Source organism: Panthera uncia (assembly GCF_023721935.1).
Source record: "Panthera uncia isolate 11264 chromosome A1 unlocalized genomic scaffold, Puncia_PCG_1.0 HiC_scaffold_17, whole genome shotgun sequence".
Lineage (NCBI taxonomy): Eukaryota > Metazoa > Chordata > Mammalia > Carnivora > Felidae > Panthera > Panthera uncia.
The window spans coordinates 108872141-108892362 of NW_026057577.1; the positions used below are offsets into that span (position 1 = coordinate 108872141).

The following is a 20222-nucleotide window of genomic DNA, read 5'->3' on the forward strand; positions in this document are numbered from 1 at the left end:
TGCTACTATGGGGACTTCTTCAACTAGGAATACTAATAATAACTAACACTTATTAAGAACTTAACCATATGCCAGGTACACAGATGAACTCATAGAGCCTTGAAATAAATACTGAAATTGTTTCAATTTTTACAGTGGTAGAAATAGTGACTCTGAGAGGTCCAGTATCTTCTCAAGCTCACATAGTCAGAATATGATAGATCTGAACACTCAGTAGTCCTATTATCTGTACTTCCTATCTCTAACTCCTCCCACCATCTCCACTGCCACGTCTAAGCCCAAATGATCATCACTTCTTACTTGGATTACTGAAATATCCTATATCCCCTCATCTTCCTCACCTCCACCCATTTCTTCACTGTAGCAAAAAAAGGATCTTTCTGAGGATTATGTCATTCTTCTGCTTAGAATGTAATTTTCAGGGGCGCCTGGATGGCTCAGTCAGTTGAGCGTCTGACTTCAGCTCAGGTCATGATCTCGCAGTCTGGTCCGTGAGTTTGAGCCATGCATCGGGCTCTGTGCTGACAGCTCAGAACCTGGAGTCTGTTTCAGATTCTGTGTCTCCCTCTCTCTCTGACCCTCCCCCGTTCATGCTCTGTCTCTGTCTCAAAAGTAAATAAACGTTATGAAAAAATTTTTTTTAAAAAAAGAGAGAATGTAATTTTCATTGGCTTTTTTAATAGCAAAAGGAAGAAACAAAGACCTTGGTGTGGCCTACAGGTCTCTCCATGGTCCCCATCTCGCAACATGCCCCCAACACCTATTCCTCATGGGTACTAGACCCCCACCACCACCACCACCACAGGACATTTGCACATGTTCTTTGCTTTGCCTGGAATATTCTTCTCCTGGCCTCCAACCCAAAACTTCATGTTAGTTTCTTCTCACCTCTCAGATCTCAGAACTAGATCACATCTTATAGTTTTATTAATAAAGTACCTCTTTTGTGTAACCCTGCTATAATTTTATATTATTTATATTATTAATTAGTCTGTCTCTCCAACTGGCCCACAAAAAAACGCTGACTAGTTTTAGTCAAAATACCTTCTACAGCAGCTGGCACGCTGAATGGTGTCATCTACAAGGACCTTTTATATAAATAGCACTAATGTGGCAAATTGCCACTTACTTTATTCTGTTGGCTAATTTATACAAGAACAATATGGATGTGTTTCAGTGTAAAAGCATTTTGACAGGTTCTATTAACTTGGGTGCATAAAATTTTATTTTTTAACTTAAATAAGAAGTCCCTTAAAATAAGATTCCCAGAACTGAGTGCATGCATGTCAGCTCTGAACTGACCGTTGGATGAATATGTTGTATCCAGAGGAACACTGCTTAAAGGTAGCGATCCCTGATACGCAAGACTCAGTAATTCATATGAGAATAAAATAGAATTTGTTACATGGTAATCCTGAGTCATGATTCGTGGCAAAGGCCTCGCATTCAAATAGCAAAGGGTCAAGTCTGCTTGGATTCAGATCCTGTTTGGATTCTGTAACTGATAATAATTAACCATGTGAATTTGTGAGGCATCTAATCTTTACAAATCCTAGATTTTCTCATCTGTAAAATGTGAATCATAAAACTGTCTCCTCAATGGGTTTTTTTTCAAGGATTGTATTAAAGAATTCAAGTAAAATACTGTTGGAGGAGGTCATCAAGAGGATGTGACCACCAGTCGACCCATAAGCTGGACTCCTCATACCCTCTCCTGTCCTTGAAATGTATGTTCTGTCCACAGAACCTGCCTGAGAGCTATTCCAAGAACACAGCCTTGAGAGAGTAAGGTGTTGCTGAGACCATCCAGACGGTACATGTGATTGAACCCAGTTAAGGCCTCTCTTTTAAGATTCTAGCAGGCAGGTGTAGAAATCTGCTTGTTTAATGGCCACCCAGGACAAGCCTTGTACATACGTTCCCTTGCTTGTTAAACCTACACCTACCAATCTAGAGTGATCTGTCTTGTTCTTCAGTCTCTCCTTGCTCTCCATGTATGGGAACCAGTTTGCAACCGACAAGCACTTACATAGCTCCTGGCACACAGCACTCAATCATGGAGGTTGGCATTGCCATTGCTGCTGCTGCTGCTGCTGCTGCTGCTGTTGATAATATTTTTCCCTTTGAGAGGTGTGAAGCTTAAAGGAATAAGATTTTCAACATTATTGGGGCAGGACTTTCAGCCAATGGGGATTTTTATCTCCTTTTAAAACATACCATATTGTCACGTGCTGACTTTCACGGAGTCACCTTCTGATCTGCAGAGAAAACTCTATTCTGGAGGCCGCTCAGGTATCTACCTTCATACAGATGTAATCACTAAAGTCTCCATCTGTTGGTGGTTTAAGCACCCTTAGCCATTCTCTGTTTCCAATCAATATCAGTCATTGAGACTAGAGTGGAAACTGATTTTATTTCTATCAAAGAGCTTCCAAAGAAATCAGCAGCTGCCATGATCCGCTTCCCAGATACGTGACATCTCCTGTCACAGAAATCCCCACTGACTTTCTGGGAAATTGTGAATCCAGAGAGGTATCTGTGAAAATTTGTCTAAATCAAGGATCTCTTCTCCTTTCTCTTTTATAAATCCGCCAAAGTGCACACCAAACAAAACAAGGCCTTTTCCTCACCTGTAATGCAAAGATGAAAAGAGAGCCTGTCTCACAGGATTATTGTAAAGATTACGCATGTTAATACATGTAAGATGCTTAAAGTAGTGCCTGGGAAGAATAATTGTTTAACAAACATCAGCTAGTATTTTCTTTTAATTTTATAGATTTTAGTAGATGCTACCGGTACCTTCATGCCACATCCCCCTGGCCCACCTGATGCAAGCCACAGCTACAAAAAGTAGCCCTGTCCATGCTCAGACTTACCTCTGCTGATAGAAGTGTGCCATAAGTTCATGCTGTATTTCTATCCCATAACCTTCTCTGACAACACGGAAGCTTGTTCAACCCATGAGCATCCCCTCAGAGATGTAGGGACGTACTGCCCTCAAACAATGGGGGACAGAAATTGGTGGATAAAAACTTAAGCTCCTTTTCATCGAGGTGAACAATTTTGAGAGGTTTTCTATTTACTTATCAGGAAATTCCAGTGGAATTGACCCCCAGTTGTGGCTATCTTGGGTTTTCTATACATGAGCTTCCCCTCTTTCCTTAAGTGTCATCCGAATATGTTGTCAAATATTTGGAGGTGACCCCGATATCCCACTTCCGTCTTCTTCAGGCAAAACATTCCCAACCTGCGTCAAACATTGCCTTCAGGATACTGTGCCCCTCATCAATCTCACCATCTTCACATGGCTAGAAGGTGCAGATCCAGACTCAGGTGAGCTGGGGAATTGATGTGCATATACTTTCTTAGCGGCTACTTCGACTTGCTCTCCTGTACTGATAGTTCATTAAAACTGAGGAGTCCTTTTCACAGTAACACTCCCAACCACATCTCCCAGTCTTTAAGTCTTGCAACAGTCTTTTTGACCTCCCCCAAATAAATACATTTTTATTATTAAATTCTTATCACATGTCTTATTATTACATACTTATTTAAAATACTGTACTATTTTAAATAATATGTATTGAGCATTTCATCAGGAACTAATTTCACTCTACCAGCAATCCTAAAAGGCAGTACTGCTATTTTACTCATTTTGCCGATGGGATAATTGAGACTCACAGAGGTTAAAGAAGTTCCTTATGGCCACACAGCTAGTAAGAGGAATGCCTAGGATTTGAACCCCAAGCCTACACTAGAGTCTATGCCTTTATCACTGCTATATCATCTCCCTGCATCAAGCCTGTTACCGCATCCCTTATTAGACATCATTCTGTTTGATTAAATCTACCTTTCACAACAGAGATATGCCTTTGAATCTTTAATTTGTTTTCCTGTGTAGTGTGTATCTTCCCCAGCCTAGAGTTCACATCTGCTACTGGTCACCTTATAATTTTTTTTAATTTTTTTGAAATATTTGTTTATTATATTATTGAGAGAGAGAGACAGAGACAGAGCTTGAGTGTGGGAGGGGCAGAGAAAGAGGGAGACACAGAATCTGAAGCAGGTTCCAGGCTCTGAGCTGTCAGCACAGAGCCCAATGCAGGGCTCAAACTCACAAACTGGGAGATCATGACCTGAGCCAAAGTCAGCCGCTCAACCGACTGAGCCACCCACACGCCCCTGTTCACCCTTATAATTTTAATGACCCTGCACCTCAATGAGATACTGCATCCCAATACTTAAACTCTATCAGAAATATATATTAAAGTTTCTTAATGGTGATCTTAACGACAAAGCTCATCATGAACGAGAGGGCTCAAGTTCTGGCTCTGCCATGACTTGCTATTTAAATCACTGTTAAGGCTGTTCCACAAATTTTCCCAGTTCTCCATCTTCTGTGCACATGGTAGGAGAGCACTTCCTGCCCCTATTGTGTTTGAGTGGATGTACATGATTAATCTTGGCCAAAGAGCTGTGAGCTATGAGCAAAGGTGGCATGTATTACTTACTTCTGGACTAGAGCTTATGATTACCTGAGACCTTCCAGAGCTCATTTTCTATTGCAATGATCAGCAAAGTCCCAGACAGTGATCATCCCATCAGCCTGGGTCCCAGAGTGAGTACAGCATGGGACAGGTCCTCCTAGGGACCAATGACAAATTTGTAGTGAGAAACAAATTGTTACTGTTTTAAACCACTGAGATATCATTCCTTACAGCAGCATAAACTGCCCCATCATGACCAACATATTATTCTTGGACAAGCCACTTGACCTCTTTTGTCTGTTTTATCATTCAACTTAACAAATAAAAGGGAAAAAATAATTAACATTTGGTGAACATCTCTTAAGGATAAGATGCTTTAAGGTAAGTACTCTCATTTAATCTTCTCAACAACCACATAAGGTACCATCCCTTGCAAAAATATTTCTGAATTCAGATATCTCTCAAATCTACTGCTGCCATAGTAAACCCAGCCATTACTATTTCTTACTTAGAATACTGCACCAGCCTCCTGCCTACATCCTATTAATACTTCACCCTTCTTAATTCTCCTGCTCAAAACTTTCCAAAGATTTCTCTCTGCAGTCTGAATCAGACCCAAACGCTGTATCAAATCCTAGAAAAATTTACATGATCTGGTCCCCACTAGTCACTTCAAGCTAATCACTCATACTCTCCTGTCCACTCATTAAGTCCCACCTGCATTTGTCTTCTTGATGTTTCTGAAACACATCAAGCTCATTATTGCCTCAGGACTTTTGCGCTCGCTATTACTTTTGCTGGGAATGCACTTCCCTTTGCTCTTTAAAAAAATTTTTTAATGTTTATTTATTTTTGAGAGAGACAGAGACAGAATGCGAGTGGGTTAGGGACAGAGAGAGAGAGGGAGACACAGAATCCAAAGCAGACTCCAGGCTCTGAGCTGTCAGCACAGAGCCCGACATGGGGCTCAAACTCACCAGCTGTGAGATCATGACCTGAGCTGAAGTCGGACACTCAACCGACTGAGCCAACCAGGCACCTCACCCTTTGCTCTTTTATGACTGACTTCTCATCATTCAGACCTCAGCCCAAATGACATTTCCCGATGTAATTTTTCTTTGACCATCCTTAATAAAAGAACACCCCCAGCCTTATGTGTGTATGGTCCTATATCCTTCTTTCCCCTCACAACACAAGTTATTATCTGAAATTGTATTATTATTTGTTTGCTTGCATATTTTCAGAATTCCCTACAGTAAGAAAAGTTCCACATGACAAAGATCTTTGTTTTGCTTGTCTGCTGATGTTTCCACAGAGCCTAGAACATTGCCTGGTAACACAGTGAACCCTCAAGAAGTATTGGTTGAATAAAATAGAGTGAATAAATCTTCAATTTACAGATAAGGAAATGAGGCTGGGAGAGTCTGAGCAACAATCCCAATGCCTTTACATGATTTCTATGGGTGTGCCTGATTTTAAACCCCACTGCCTTTTAGTACAGCAAGCCACTGCCAAAAGAGACCGAAGTGAGAGACAGCCGGCAGAGCTAGATGTCGCACAAGGGTTTTTCCAGGCTTTGGATTCTATTGTGGATGCAAACAAACCAGAAAGGCACATTGATCATGTTTTCCCCAGAGAGCCCTGGATTTCCAACGGAACAAGATAACTTGAGAAATCTATTGATCTCCCATTTTTGTCACGCTGTGCAGGTGACAAGGATCAATGGAAATTTGTACTCTCCTATCCATGACCCTGCAACTTTATTTTGTATTTCCATCCAGACGCCCACAGCTCTGCAAAACGCACGCTCAAAGTACCCACGGCTTATTTAAGTGAGAGTGTCACCCTCTGTGTTAGCTGTTTTCCCAGCTCCTTCCAATCCAGAGAAACGTCTCCCGCTCCTCTCCAGCTCCTGCTTCAAAGCCAGCCCTCCAACCCAGGGGTCCTCTGGCTGAGCGTCTGACACACACTCATTGGCCCACAGCCCGTGCAGGGGCGGGGCCTCTATCTCTTCCAAAGGGATCCGGGTCTGAGCAGCCCAGCGTTTCTGAACTACTCACGCTTCCCCAGCCTCTTTCCCCCCCCCCCCCCCCCCCCGAGTGTGCTTTCCTGCCTGCTTTCTCTTTCTTTTCTGGCTCAGCCTGGGACAGAAGCCTCTATCAGAGGAGGCTCAGGTCTTGCAGTTTAAAACCAGTAATGGAAAAACACAAGAACGTTTCCTGGATCCACCAGCAGGAACTGGCAGATCCATCCCAGAAATACCTGAACAGCACCGAGGACTACCTGGCCTTCCTCTACGGGCCTCCACGCAGCCACTTCTTCTTCCCAGTGACTGCAGTGTATGCGCTGATTTTCATCGTGGGACTCGTCGGCAATTTCCTGGTGTGCCTGGTGATTCTTCGGCACCAGGCTATGAAGACGCCCACCAACTACTACCTGTTCAGCTTGGCCGTCTCCGACCTCCTGGTCCTGCTCCTTGGGATGCCCCTGGAAGTCTATGAGATGTGGCGCAACTACCCCTTCCTGTTTGGGCTGGTGGGCTGCTACTTCAAGACGGCCCTCTTTGAGACGGTGTGCTTTGCCTCCGTCCTCAGCGTCACCACGGTCAGCGTGGAACGCTACGTGGCCGTCCTCTACCCGTTCCGGGCCAAACTGAGGAGCACCCGGCGGCGGGCTCTCAGGATCCTTGGCCTCGTCTGGGGCTTCTCTGCCCTCTCCTCTCTGCCCAACACCAGCGTTCACGGCATCAAGCTCCACTACTTCCCCAATGGGTCCTTGGTCCCGGGCTCCGCCACCTGTGCGGTCATCAAGCCCATATGGATCTACAATTTCGTCATCCAGGTTACCTCTTTCCTCTTCTACATCCTCCCCATGACTGTCATCAGTGTCCTCTACTACCTCATGGGGCTCAAAGTGAGTATCCGAGCTCGCTGGCTTAGGGTGGTATCTCTTCTTCTCTCATTGACTCAAAGTTCAGAGAAAAGAACTTAGACTTGGAGAAATCCAGAATTGGAAGGAAGCAGAGAGGAAAACAGAATGAGCTCAGAGGGCAAACAGAAGTTAAAGGACCGGCCCCAAATCAGGCAAATACTAACCACAACTATAAACCATTTCCTTCAACTCATCTATCATTATTCTTCCCTCTATGCCTGTGGCTTTCAAATCTAGGAGTTCCTAGAAATTTTACTATGGGTATCAAAGTGCAGGCCCTTCCCCCTGGGAAATCCTGATTCAGTAGGCCTAAGGGGGAGCCTCATTTTAAATAGCACAAAGTGGCTACCACAGGAGAAACTGTTCCACATCCTGTTGTCTCCTGTCCCCATCTACCGCCTGCATTGAAATTTTCCTCTGTACCAATTTGGTCTGTGTATAACATAAACTATCTCTATCTTCTACTCCAAGACAGATATATAGTTTTAAAGTGAGACTGTTCCTTATGGTTGCTTTGACCCTTTGGTTGAAATATCAGGTTAAAATGCAAAAAAAAAAAATAAAAAAAAAAAAAAAAAATATATATATATATATATATATATATATATATATATATATATGGCTTGAGTGGGACCAACTTGGATTTCTCTTGATCAGATGGAAACTGAGGGACAAAGAAGTGAACAGAGCACATAAGATAGAGTAGAAGAAAGTGGAGATAAGTGACAGCCAGAATTAATAAAACACTATCACTTTGTTTCCAACATATCTTATAATTAGAGACGGTTCCTTTCCTATACTCATGGTGATATGATACTCATGAGTTGGGTTTTTTTTTTTTCTAATCTAAATTAGCTGAGAGAAACTACTTTTGGTGAGGGTAGTAGTGAGTCTATATAATTCCTCTCCTGGTACATTCTGCATCCAAATTCATAGAGATGAAATCTAACTGTGATGGTTTTATGCCCATTTAAGGAGGCAGTTTGTGTTTTGTAAACAGTCTTAGGACTACTTAGATTCCCAGATCTGAAGCTCACATAAAATATGCTTTTAGCCAAGCCACACAACTCTCTCCTGGAGTTAGTTTTCACATTTATAAAATGAAAAGGTCACATTAGATCATATCTAAGGCTCCCAATAGCTCTGGCAGTCTGTAATAACCTAAAAAAAATGAGAAAGAAAAATCCATGAGCAGGAACAACGAGAATTAATAATGAAGGGAAAACAAAACATCACATTCACATCATATGTTTCAAGATGGCTCTGCCACCATGTATTCTGTGACAGTCAAGGTACTCCCATCTCAGTGCATCTTTGAGAAAGGTGAATATCAGAAATGACTGCCCCACAAGTGGTCCTTTTAAATACATGCTGTGCCTAAGATGAGTGGCAGAATCCAACTAAGAAGAACAAATTCTAAGTACCACAGATGTCCAGACACAGGAGTAAATTTAATCAGGCAGGGAGTTTTGTCATTCTCCTCTTAGAGGGATGGCTCCTCTATTCCCAGAGATACATGTCACCCCAGACTAGCTTTACAATGTGTGTGTATCACTGGGGGAATGTGTATGTATCACTGGGGGAAAAGGATTTCTGCATGATTCCACATATCATGAGCCCTGTGAGAAATCTCTACCCCAAACTTATCAATACCATCTCATCCAACACCAATCATTTATCTTGGGTTAATTTGGGAGAAGTATTTAACTTTGAGTAGGAAACACATATCCCTCACCCCAACCAATTACTTTGTGTTTCATTTTGTTTTGCTGTAATGAACTTAAGGCTACCTTGTATCAGGAGCTAAGTGACAGTTCAGATGACAGCTTAGAAACTATCTAGTTTGCTTTGTGTGTATAGTGAAACTTCGAGCATTCCTATTCTCAGGAAGGATGAGCTGTTACCCAGAGGACACCAGGGAAAAACTCTCGACTTAGAATATCACTTCTAGAGGAATTAAAGATCTGTAGATGGAGTTAGGAGAAATAGGCCCTAGACTACGGCGTTCGAGGCCTTTGCACAGGCTGTACCCTTTGCTGCATCATTGCCCAAAATGTGGCTACTGTTGACAATCACAATCCCTTTTGCTTTGCTAATTATAACTCATATTTTAAATTCTACTTCACCCACACTTCCTCGGGAAAGCTCTCCCTGACTCTAGCTGTACCTGGTCCCTGTGTACGTGGTCATGGTTCCTGGTGATTTCCCTTTGATGGAATCCCAGGACCAAGGAAGAAAGAGGGGAGCCATATGTGTGCTGCTGCATCATTCCAGGATACAAGTACCCACTGAGCTGCTCTCCAAGGCTCAAACCTGTTAGAGATGGAAAGTAGACAACCCCAAAGCAAGTTTCTTCCCATCTGGGAGGGAAGCTCTTTGGGTCTCTCACCTGGTACTTATACTCCTGCAGGCAACATTAACACTTGAATTGAAGAGGATATATTATGAATTGTAGCAGAATCCAGCCATGCCAAACAGAGTTGCACTATTTTTTTTTAATAAACAGATCTTGTTCAGATTGTGGAAATATTTACACAAAAGCTAGGAGTATATCTTGGTATTCTGGAGCTTAGTCTCCACAAACTATATAAATGTGGTGGAATGATTGTAATCATAGAAACAACTGGATCGGCATAATATATCAACGTGAATCCCCCACATGGCCCTCCCCTTCACCTTTTATCTCACACAGCTAAAGTGAGTGGAGAGGAAGGCCTCTGAACTTCCTGTAGAGTAACCACAATTTTTCACTCCTCTTTTTGTATTGACTTTTAGAAGTGCAGGGGTGGGGAGAATACTTAAGGGGTGAATAGCTACTTTGCTAAACATCTGAAGGGAAATAAAATAATTCAAACATACAGCAGTAGTTAATATTGGCCAGACAAACTGTGTGCATTCTATTCTACTATACCGCCTCCTTCAAATTCCACTGTAACAATGTATAAGATGCATAAATATTCAGTTTTCACTCTTCCCCCTAGTTGGTTAGTTGTATCTCTAAAACCTATGGAAGCTGAAAAGTAAGAAATTATTAATATAATTTTCTTTTCGTTGCAAACTACACTGTACAGGAAGCCTGTTCATAAAAGAACTGTATGAACTGTTTGCTTTATGTTTGATTTAAGGAAACTATTACTTTAAGTAGAGAAATTACCAATGAGAACTTTTAAACCCACCCAAAGAAGGGACTAATAGATCTCAATAGTTGTTCTTTGTTCTTAATTATGGACTGAAATCAAATTATGGAATGACTCTCTTGTAATAATGACAAAATTTAAAAAATGGTATGGGGGGTGCCTGGGTGACTCAGTCGGTTAGACGTCCGACTCTTGCTTTTGGTTCAGGTCATGATCTCATGGTTCGTGGGTTCAAGCCCCACATCAGGCTCCGTGCTGACAGTGCAGAGCCTACTTGGGACTCTATCTCTCTCCCTCTCTCTCTGCCCCTCCCCTGCCCTTGAGCTCTCACTCTTTCTCTCAAAAATAAATAAACTTTAAAAATAAGATTAAGATAGTAGGAAATAATTAGAACCTTTAGCAGATTTAAATGATGAGTTAGTAAGATGTGCAGTTTGATTTATTGCTCTTAAACAATAAGGTTTTTGTCTCAGTGCATCTGTTTGCTTCTTTGTCTCAACACAAGTACTGCTTATGGGTGACAGTTACCATGAGAGGGAGAATTTCTGGAAGGGACTCAGTAATCCACATGAGTGAGCCCACAGATATGAATAAATAACCCTGTTTCACCAAAATTCAGTTTTTATTATGTCTTTTGAGTAAACTGAGGACAATAACCAGAATGACAATATATAACTTACTGAATAGCATGTGCCAGGAACTGAGATGAGCACTACACCTGCATTATTTTGTTTTACTATTACATTAATAACATTATTGTCAGTTTCCTCCTGTCTATTCCTAATAACTGCACAATATTTTTCTTTCTTGTTTCCAAGTTCTAGATGACCTTGGAAGGGTTAAATCTCACAGACTCCTTAGTCCCTTACTTTGTAAAGACACGGGTGTACGTAGAGAGCACCAGTATATTCAGAGACCGATTGGTCAGGTTTGTTAATTATCCAAGTGATGCTTCAGGGCTGGTGTGGTCCTGAGAGCTACCTGACTTCTAGGAGCTAACATGTTTGTCAGAGAGACAGGATACTCCTTTGTTTAACTCTGTAGGCAACTTTTAATGGCCCTCTCTTCCAAGTCTTATTTAATTTAAAATTATTTTTTAATGTGTCTTTATTTTTTGAGAGAGAGAGAGCGCAAGTGGGGCAGGGGCAGAGAGAGGGAGACATAGAATCCAAAGCAGGCTCCAGGCTCTTAGCTATCATCACAGAGTGCAATTCAGGGTTTGAACTCACAGATGGCAAGATCATGACCTGAGCCAAAGTCGGACGCTTAACTGACTGAGCCACCCAGGTGCCCCCAACTCTTATTTAATTTTAAATACCTTCTCTAAAGCGTTCTATAAAAATGCCATCCAGCTCAGGAAGGTCACTGATTCTTAGAGCAGTCTGTTCTACTATTGCACATACCCACACCAAACTCTTTTTTATCTTGAACTGGAATACATTTTCTTATAATTCAACAATCTGATCCTAATCTACCCAAGACTATATAGAATAAGTTGAATGTTCCTTCCACCTTATGGCCCTGATAAGTGTGTCAGAACTTTCTACGTTGCTAATGAGGGAACCCCAACTCAATCTGGCAAAATATGAAGGGTAGTATAGACCTGAAAAATTAAGAGGTGGAGCTGGCTTCTGATGAAGCTTAATTCTGTAAAACACACAATATTCTCAAAGACCTAGCTTTATTTCTATTTCTTTGCTCTTCTGTCCATAATGTTGAATTCAACCTCAAAATACACACAACAGGTCATTCGTGGCTCCCAGCACTTTCCTTGTGGTGGAAAAAAAAATAGCTGTTGTATTCCAGAATTCCATGCAGAGAACAAGAAGGGGTCCCAATAAGAGAGAAATAAAGCTTCAATTCCTAGAAGTACAAGCAAGAATCTGAAACCCCATTGATTCCAATCATCTAATCACTGTGACTGATGGAAAGGAGCTAAATTATTTAGGGTCTGAACCTGGAGCTGGAGATGGGATCATTGCCATCCAAATTAATGAATGCCTAGGAATGGAGAAAGCGTTAATTTCCTAAAGGAAAATCATGGTACTACTGGTAGGAAAAGAAGAGAATAAGTGCTAGAGAATCAAGCACAAACACATACTGTACTATCTTGTAGATACTTGATAGTAGTTTGTCATGAGTCCTTAAAGCTTTCTTTATGGTTTCTTTATAGTTGTATAACCCCACAAGCTAAAAATATGTAAGTTGAAAAGAAGAAAATTCCACAACTAGGTAAACGATGCAGATCTTCAGTGCTAAGGGAGTTGAGAGGAAGGAGAGGATAATGGGCTGCAGGGCCACCAGAGTCTTGTAGAAGTAGATGGGACTTGAACAGGGTGGGAAAAATTGCATGTACAGTGGTGTTAATATTTGACATTTTTAGAGACTTCAAGGATCACCATCTCTTGCAACAGGATGAGTATATTCCACATCTAAATTCAGAAACATGTGCAGTCTTATCAGTAACATTATTAACATAGAATTTCTCAGATTGCGCTTCTTAAGATATAGTAAGTATTCCACTGAAAAGGGTTGGGTGGGGGGAAATTGTTTAGTCAAAGAAGCACTATCTCCTTTGAGGTTGGGGTTGGAGATGTGGGGTGTGGAAGGTGGGGATGAGGGAAGGGTGATACATGAACCCCCAGGAATATGTTCATAATGTCTATCAGCACCTTAAAGACACTGAGAAGACTCACAATAAAGACTATAAAATTTATGAAGCAGAAACAATATCTGTTTTTGTTTTCTACTGCCTACCTACCCTATAGCAGAGGGATTCCATTCTAAAAGATATCTGATTATTATTGAATGAATGAATGAATGAATGAATTGCCTACCTAACTTTTTTTTACTTTAGAATTTCACATTTTTTATAGAATACCCGTTAACATACTATATAACCAGGGTTTTACAGAATAGCGTATGATAAATGGTTGTATTGCAATGTGGCCACAACCCTCGATCCTGTTGATTTAGGTGACTTGGGGATCCAACTCCACCTCCAACTTATTGTTAAACATTTGACAAATTCTTACATTTCTTTGTGTCCCAGTTTTTTGTCTGCAAAATGAATGTTAGAGCTACATTTCTCAGATCTTAACAGGAGGAAAAAAATGTTTACCTCCCTTAGCAACTTTTCCACTTCCCTTGCAGCTAAAGAAGGACCAACTGCTTGGGGCAGATGAAATGACTGCAAATATTCAAAGACCTGCCAGAAAATCAGTCACCAAGATGCTATGTGAGTCCTTCATTTTGTTTGGGGCTTGTTTGTTTGTGAAAGCAAAGGAGTTGCATTTGGTACTGAGAAAGCGTTGCTGGGGTCAGAATCAAAATTCTGAAACAAGATGTTGAGGTCTGGTCTTCCTTGGTTTTCTCAGCCTCCTAGGACCTTTCTGTTTTGTTTCTATTTCACTTTTTAACCCTCAAACAATGCCCTGAATTGTGTCATTGTAATACTCTCTGAGGTATTTGGCAAATCTCACTCTCTGAGATTTTGAGCATTTCTTTTCCTCTCTAAACTTAGCAGGTTATTTTTAACCTATTTTGTGTTATGAGTTGCTTTTTTAATTTTTTTAAATACAATGAAAGCTGTGAACTCTCCCCTCAGAAAATGTACAAATACACATACACAAACATTGTATAATCCTTTCCAGGGGATCACGAACCTGTTGACACCCATCCTTGGACTCCCTAGGATCTTTTAATTCCAGATTAAGAACATGTGGTCAAGAGTAACTGTAAGCAGTCATACCACCTATAACATCATATGATTTTATATAAAACAATACACTCTTTTGTATAGATAAGGTGTTTTTAAAAATCTGGGCACTGCTCTACACTCTCCCAAAAGAGTGCTGTAAAAATATGTGGTCCTGGGGTGCCTGGGTGGCTCAGTTCAGTCAGTTAAGCATCGACTATTGGTTTCTGCTCAGGTCATGATCTCAGGGTTCGTGAGATCTGTCGTTGGGCTCAGGCTCTGTACTGACGGCTGGAGCCTGCTTGGGATTATCTGTCTCCCTTATTCTCTGCCCCTCCCGCACTCTCAAAAATAAATAAATATTAAGATATATATATAGTCCTGCACTAGCGTATGAGAAATATTAATGAGAAAGGAGGAAAGGAGATTTATAATAAACTTCCCAAGACAAAACCAAACATTTGAAAGAAACAAATCCTTCAGGCTAATAGGTATATAAAACACTTACTCTATGTGGTGTTTATGAGCAAAAATCCTGTGAAGTCACTAAAGCCTGTCTTTTCAATTCTAGTAGTCATCATCTTAGAAATCGCTTAGCCCCTGTTGGCACCTGACTTTCCCTATTAAGAAATCTCGTGTCTTCATAATCTCTCTCTCCCCTTCCTCCTTGATCATAATCTGCTCTCGCAAAAAGATTTGAAGTGTATGCACATTAAAGTCACTGTGATAAAATATACAGTAAAGTATTTCCCTTTGGGGTTGGAGTGTTCCATGTTAACAGTAATTAAATTTTTAACTAAAGGGATTTGTAGGCAGTAGTGAGCAGATTAGGGACTTTTTCTGGTAGAAGGGCGGTGGGGGGGGGTTGGTAAACTCAAAAAAAACCATTCAGATATTCTTGAAACTACACCACACAGGCATACCACACCATTTACCATGGAAACTTCAAATGCACTCACAAATTCAGAGAATTGTAAAATGATCACCCATGTACCCATCACCCAGCTTTAAATATTACCAACTCACAACTAATCTTGTTTCATCTATATTCCTATCTCCCTGCTAGTCCCTACAAGACTTTCCTGAGGGAAATCTCAAGCATCATGTCTTGGGAAATAAAAGTATTTTACAACTTCAGAAGAGAAAACAAAAAAACATACATATTTATATTGGTGAAGATTAAATGCCCCAAAGAGAAAATATGGTAGCACTAATCTCTGTCTTAGGAGCTGAAAATTAAAAAAACAAAAACAAAAACAAAAACAAAAAACCCTGGGCAATAGTGTATTTCTGTGAATCTGTAATTTTATAAAAACAAAAAGTAAAAACAAAAAAAAAAAATTGTGAGGCAATCTGTACCATAGAAAAGTTATAATAGACACATCTCCACCTCAATCAAAAGATGCTTGTAAAGCAATATAACACTCACGATTTTTCTTTCTTTTTTTTTTTTTTAATTTTTTTTCAACGTTTTTTATTTATTTTTGGGACAGAGAGAGACAGAGCATGAATGGGGGAGGGGCAGAGAGAGAGGGAGACACAGAATCGGAAACAGGCTCCAGGCTCCGAGCCATCAGCCCAGAGCCTGACGCGGGGCTCGAACTCACGGACCGCGAGATCGTGACCTGGCTGAAGTCGGACGCTTAACCGACTGCGCCACCCAGGCGCCCCACGATTTTTCTTTCTTTACGTGCCTCCCACCCCTTACAGAATGACTGAATTCGCATAAGTTTCTAATTATTTCTAGAGTAAAAAGATAAATTCATACAACATTTATACTATATACTGTATCAATAGTTTGTTATTAATCTAGGACTTAAAAGAACACCAATTGCTTGAACCCAATCATTTTATTCATATAACCCATTTATGTGGTACCAACAACCTTCTTGCAACATATTTTCCACAATAGAATGTTTTCAGCTTTGAACAAAGTCAGTACTATTTTAAGCGTTCTAAAGTAAACTCATATTGTACAAGAAATCTTATACAATCATATGGAAACTGACCCTAAATCCCATACAATTCACTCTCATGTGTAAATGTTCTATGTAGAGGTTCTTTAGGATCTAGATGGTCCATTACAATGATTAAAAAGATGGTGGAGGGGAAATGCTAGAAGGAATGGCTGGATTCAGAGTGGGCATTATATACCTATCCTTGCCTTGACTGTCCTTTGCTCTTTCATTCATCATCCTTTTCCAGTTGTCTTGGTCTTAGTGTTTGCTATCTGTTGGGCCCCATTCCACATTGATCGGCTCTTCTTCAGCTTTGTGGAGGAGTGGACTGAATCCCTGGCTGCTGTGTTCAATCTCATCCATGTGGTGTCAGGTAAAATTTTGGCTGGTTTGGTTATATCACAAGTATCTACTTTTTAATCTCACTTAGGTTCTATTTATATATACTAATTATTATGCGGACCCCACCATACAATAAAGAACACATTTGATTTTTTATTCATGTATTGATTAGGCATGTTACTTATCCAAAAGAAATATACCAAATCACTATTGTAGAGCCTACTTTATTGAAGACCTCAACTCTAAGCCTGGTGATTACAGCAGGAAAATGGTCTAAGAAGTGATTCCTTTGTTTTGCATCCAAAGACCACATAACTGAATTGGTTTTTATTAAATATCGATGTCCCTAAAACCTCATATTGTCTTCAGCAAGTATTAAATCCTCATGAAAACTAACCAAAGGGCATTCATGAGGCATCAGGATCTGTTTTTAGGCTACTTTAATGTTGCTTGTTAAGGATACCATGGAATAGGGTGGAAATAGCAATGGAAAGATCATTAAGTCAGAGGACCTGGATTTCCATCTCATTTCCATTATTAATATCCTGTGTGATCTGAAGAATTTGGATTCCTTCATGCCATAGTTTCCTCAACTGGAAAATGGCAATAATGCCTGCCCTATACAAACCATGGGCTGTTGGTAAGAAGTAAATGAAATAATAGCTATTAAAGAGCCTTTTAAGCTGCACAATGCTATATATCTTTCTATAGTCATCACAAAAGCTTAGTAAGTAGATATTATCATCACCTTTTACAGCTGAAAGAACAGTTCCACAAGAAAGAAATGACTTGCCCAAAGTCACTTGGTTGGCAAATAGTAAAAACAGTGTTCCAGCCCAAGTTGTCCAACTTCAAGTTTAAGATTCTTTCTCCCAAAATGGAGCAGAGAATGGTCACCTGTATCCCTCTTTCTCAGCAAAGGTGACTGTTAGACTTACGTGCAGACCACATTGTCCCTCTACCTTGGCTAGTCACTGGCTGCTTCTATGAGCACATTAGATCATCAAAGACCTCACCAGAAAAAACAGATAAAAGCAACTTGTGCACATTAAGTTGCAGGTGTGCATAAAGCAAAAACAACAGTGTTCCTAGGTATATTGAGTGCCATGTATGTTATCTATATTCAATCATCCTTTCTTTTGTACTCAGGAAGCCTTGTGTTATGGTTTATACCTTGACATTAGTATATTCCTCCATGTTAAATTAATTACTAATTCTGGGTGAAATCTCAAAAATATTTATAGCTCTTAGCTTATCTTTGTGGTTAAGCTGCGAAAAAAGAAAGTGATTAAATACATTGAAAAACACTACAAGATCACATGAGACAACTGGTTGACTCTACATCTCCAGATGCATCAAGACAACCATTTTAAGATTTTCAAATTACAACATTTATATTAATATTTTCCAGTTAAAAATCATCTCTCTTCCTCCACATTGCCAACCAGATGAAGTCTAAACCTTCTAAATGCTACAAAAAAGTGCCCCCAACTTGCCTTTTGATCCTCAAGTTATGTATTTCCATTCATAAATCATATACTTGTCAAACTGGTTAATTAGAGGGTTGTGCGTGTCTGCATTATTCCTGCACAATATAACCATTCCTGCCTCTGCACATTTAGCTTCTACCTGAAGTACTCTCTTATCTCTTCCCCAGTTATCTCCTGCTCACTTCAGGGTAGGCAACATTTAAGCACCCCATTAAATCCTTCATGACCATCATGGTCCTTGTGTTTATGCCATTATGTGAATTTCCATAGGATGACTGTCAGTCATATATATATATATATATATATATCATATATATATCATATATATATATCATATTTATATCTATGATATATATATAAACAGATATAGTTTGGTTGAGTTCTTTTGTTTACTGTTGAAGTTAGGCATAGGTCTTGCCTCTGTAATACTATTCCATGTCCTTGGAGACCAAAGTCTAAATCCACTGCCTACCAATGTGCCTCAAAGTTTCTGGCAGAGAATAAGGATTCAATCATATTTACTTATTGAATGAATTAACAGCCCATAGCAATATTCTCCTTCTATATTCCTCCCTGCCCAGTTCTGTGCATAGGGTGTATGGCACTCTGTGTGTCCTGAACTATAAAAATGAGGACAACAACGAACATGTTAATGACAGTACCTATCACTTTTTTTACATTCTTAGCCATTCTCAATCCCTCTGTGGATAGAGTCTCAACTTTATCCTCACAGTAATTCAGGGAGGTGGGTTAGAGTGGTATTACTATTCCCATTTTACAGAGAAAAGAATGGAAGTACCACTTCCGTCTAAAGTCACAGAATGAGCAAGGCTAAGTAAGATCCGAAACAAAGTTCTCTGATTCTCAACCTTAGGCTCATCTTGGGTCTTGGGGAATAAAATAGACATAGAAATAAAAGAAACATGTGCACCAAACAGGAAAGTGTCAGTGTGCAAGGCATTTGGTGGAGAAAAATAAATGGAAAAATACAATTAATAAAGTTCAAAGTAAGGTGGGAGGAGCCATCAAGGGAAAAGACTAGGTAGGAAAAGTGCATTGGGGAATATTTCTTTGAAGAGATAGTTAGCATTATAAGATATCTCAGCAGGGACTACGACTTAACTGATTTACCATTCCTCCATTACTTGCAGTTTCAAATTATAGATTTAAGCAAAGCTCCAATGAGATAAAAACATCTCTCTTTCCTCTGATACTTAAGCATCTCTCTCGTTAATGCTATCAGAGCATGTTCTTTAATTAAACAAGTGGGGATCAAAGGAATTTGCCAAGCATCTCAGAGAGATCCCATGCCGGCCTAAATTTTTCCAAGACTCTTTAATCTTTCTGTGTTTGATTCCTAAACACACAGGTGGTAGATCTGTTCAGAGCATTTTGTATTCTCAATTAGAGTCTTGTATATGTTATTACTTCCAAAAGAGGCAATCACAGGTATTCTAGGCCTTTGTTAAATAGTTATGCTTCATTCTACCATGCCTCTCACTCCTCAACATGTCTCTTTTTTAATCTCCTGTGTTCCAGGTGTCTTCTTCTACCTGAGCTCAGCCGTCAACCCCATTATCTATAACCTACTCTCGCGCCGCTTCAGGGCAGCATTCTGGAATGTGATCTCTCCCTGCAAACAGGGGCACTCTCGGCACCACCAACAGGGGCCACCTGCCCAGCGGAACATCTTCCTGACAGAATGCCACCTTGTGGAGCTGACTGAAGATGCAGGTCCCCAGTTCTCTTGTCAGTTAACCGTCAGCAGCTCGCACCCCCCTACAGCCCTCTGTAGTGGACAGGCACCATGAAAGGGACACTCAAAGAGTTGACATTCCTTTATGCCACCATACTACAGGAAGGGACACCCTGTAAAATTTATGCCTTCTTACATGAAAGTAGGGAGGTAAAATGAGTCTTACAACTTATATACCCACTTCTAATTGTGTGTGTGTGTGTGTGTGTGTGTGTATTTAAACAAATTGCTACCAAATCTGTATCTAAAACCCAGAACCTTCTGAGTTTTAGCTTCCTTTCCACCATCCTAACTGCCTCATGCTCCTTCACTAGTTCATGGAAAGAAAAAAAATCATGACCAGTAAAGAATAACACCTATACTTTGAGTGATTTTCACTTTTGGAAACAGTTTGTCCTGAGTCATCCATACTCTGAGTCAGGCT

General features: G+C 40.3%; 1 protein-coding gene across 1 annotated transcript; it reads left to right on the forward strand.

The window, feature by feature from the left end:
* Positions 1-6637: 6637 nt before the first annotated feature.
* NMUR2 (neuromedin U receptor 2) lies at positions 6638-19874 on the forward strand. Its single transcript, XM_049648906.1, is given in 4 exon segments — positions 6638-7400; positions 13709-13793; positions 16458-16583; positions 19582-19874. Coding segments are annotated over 4 exon segments (1221 nt in total). The 5' UTR covers positions 6638-6683.
* Positions 19875-20222: the final 348 nt, after the last annotated feature.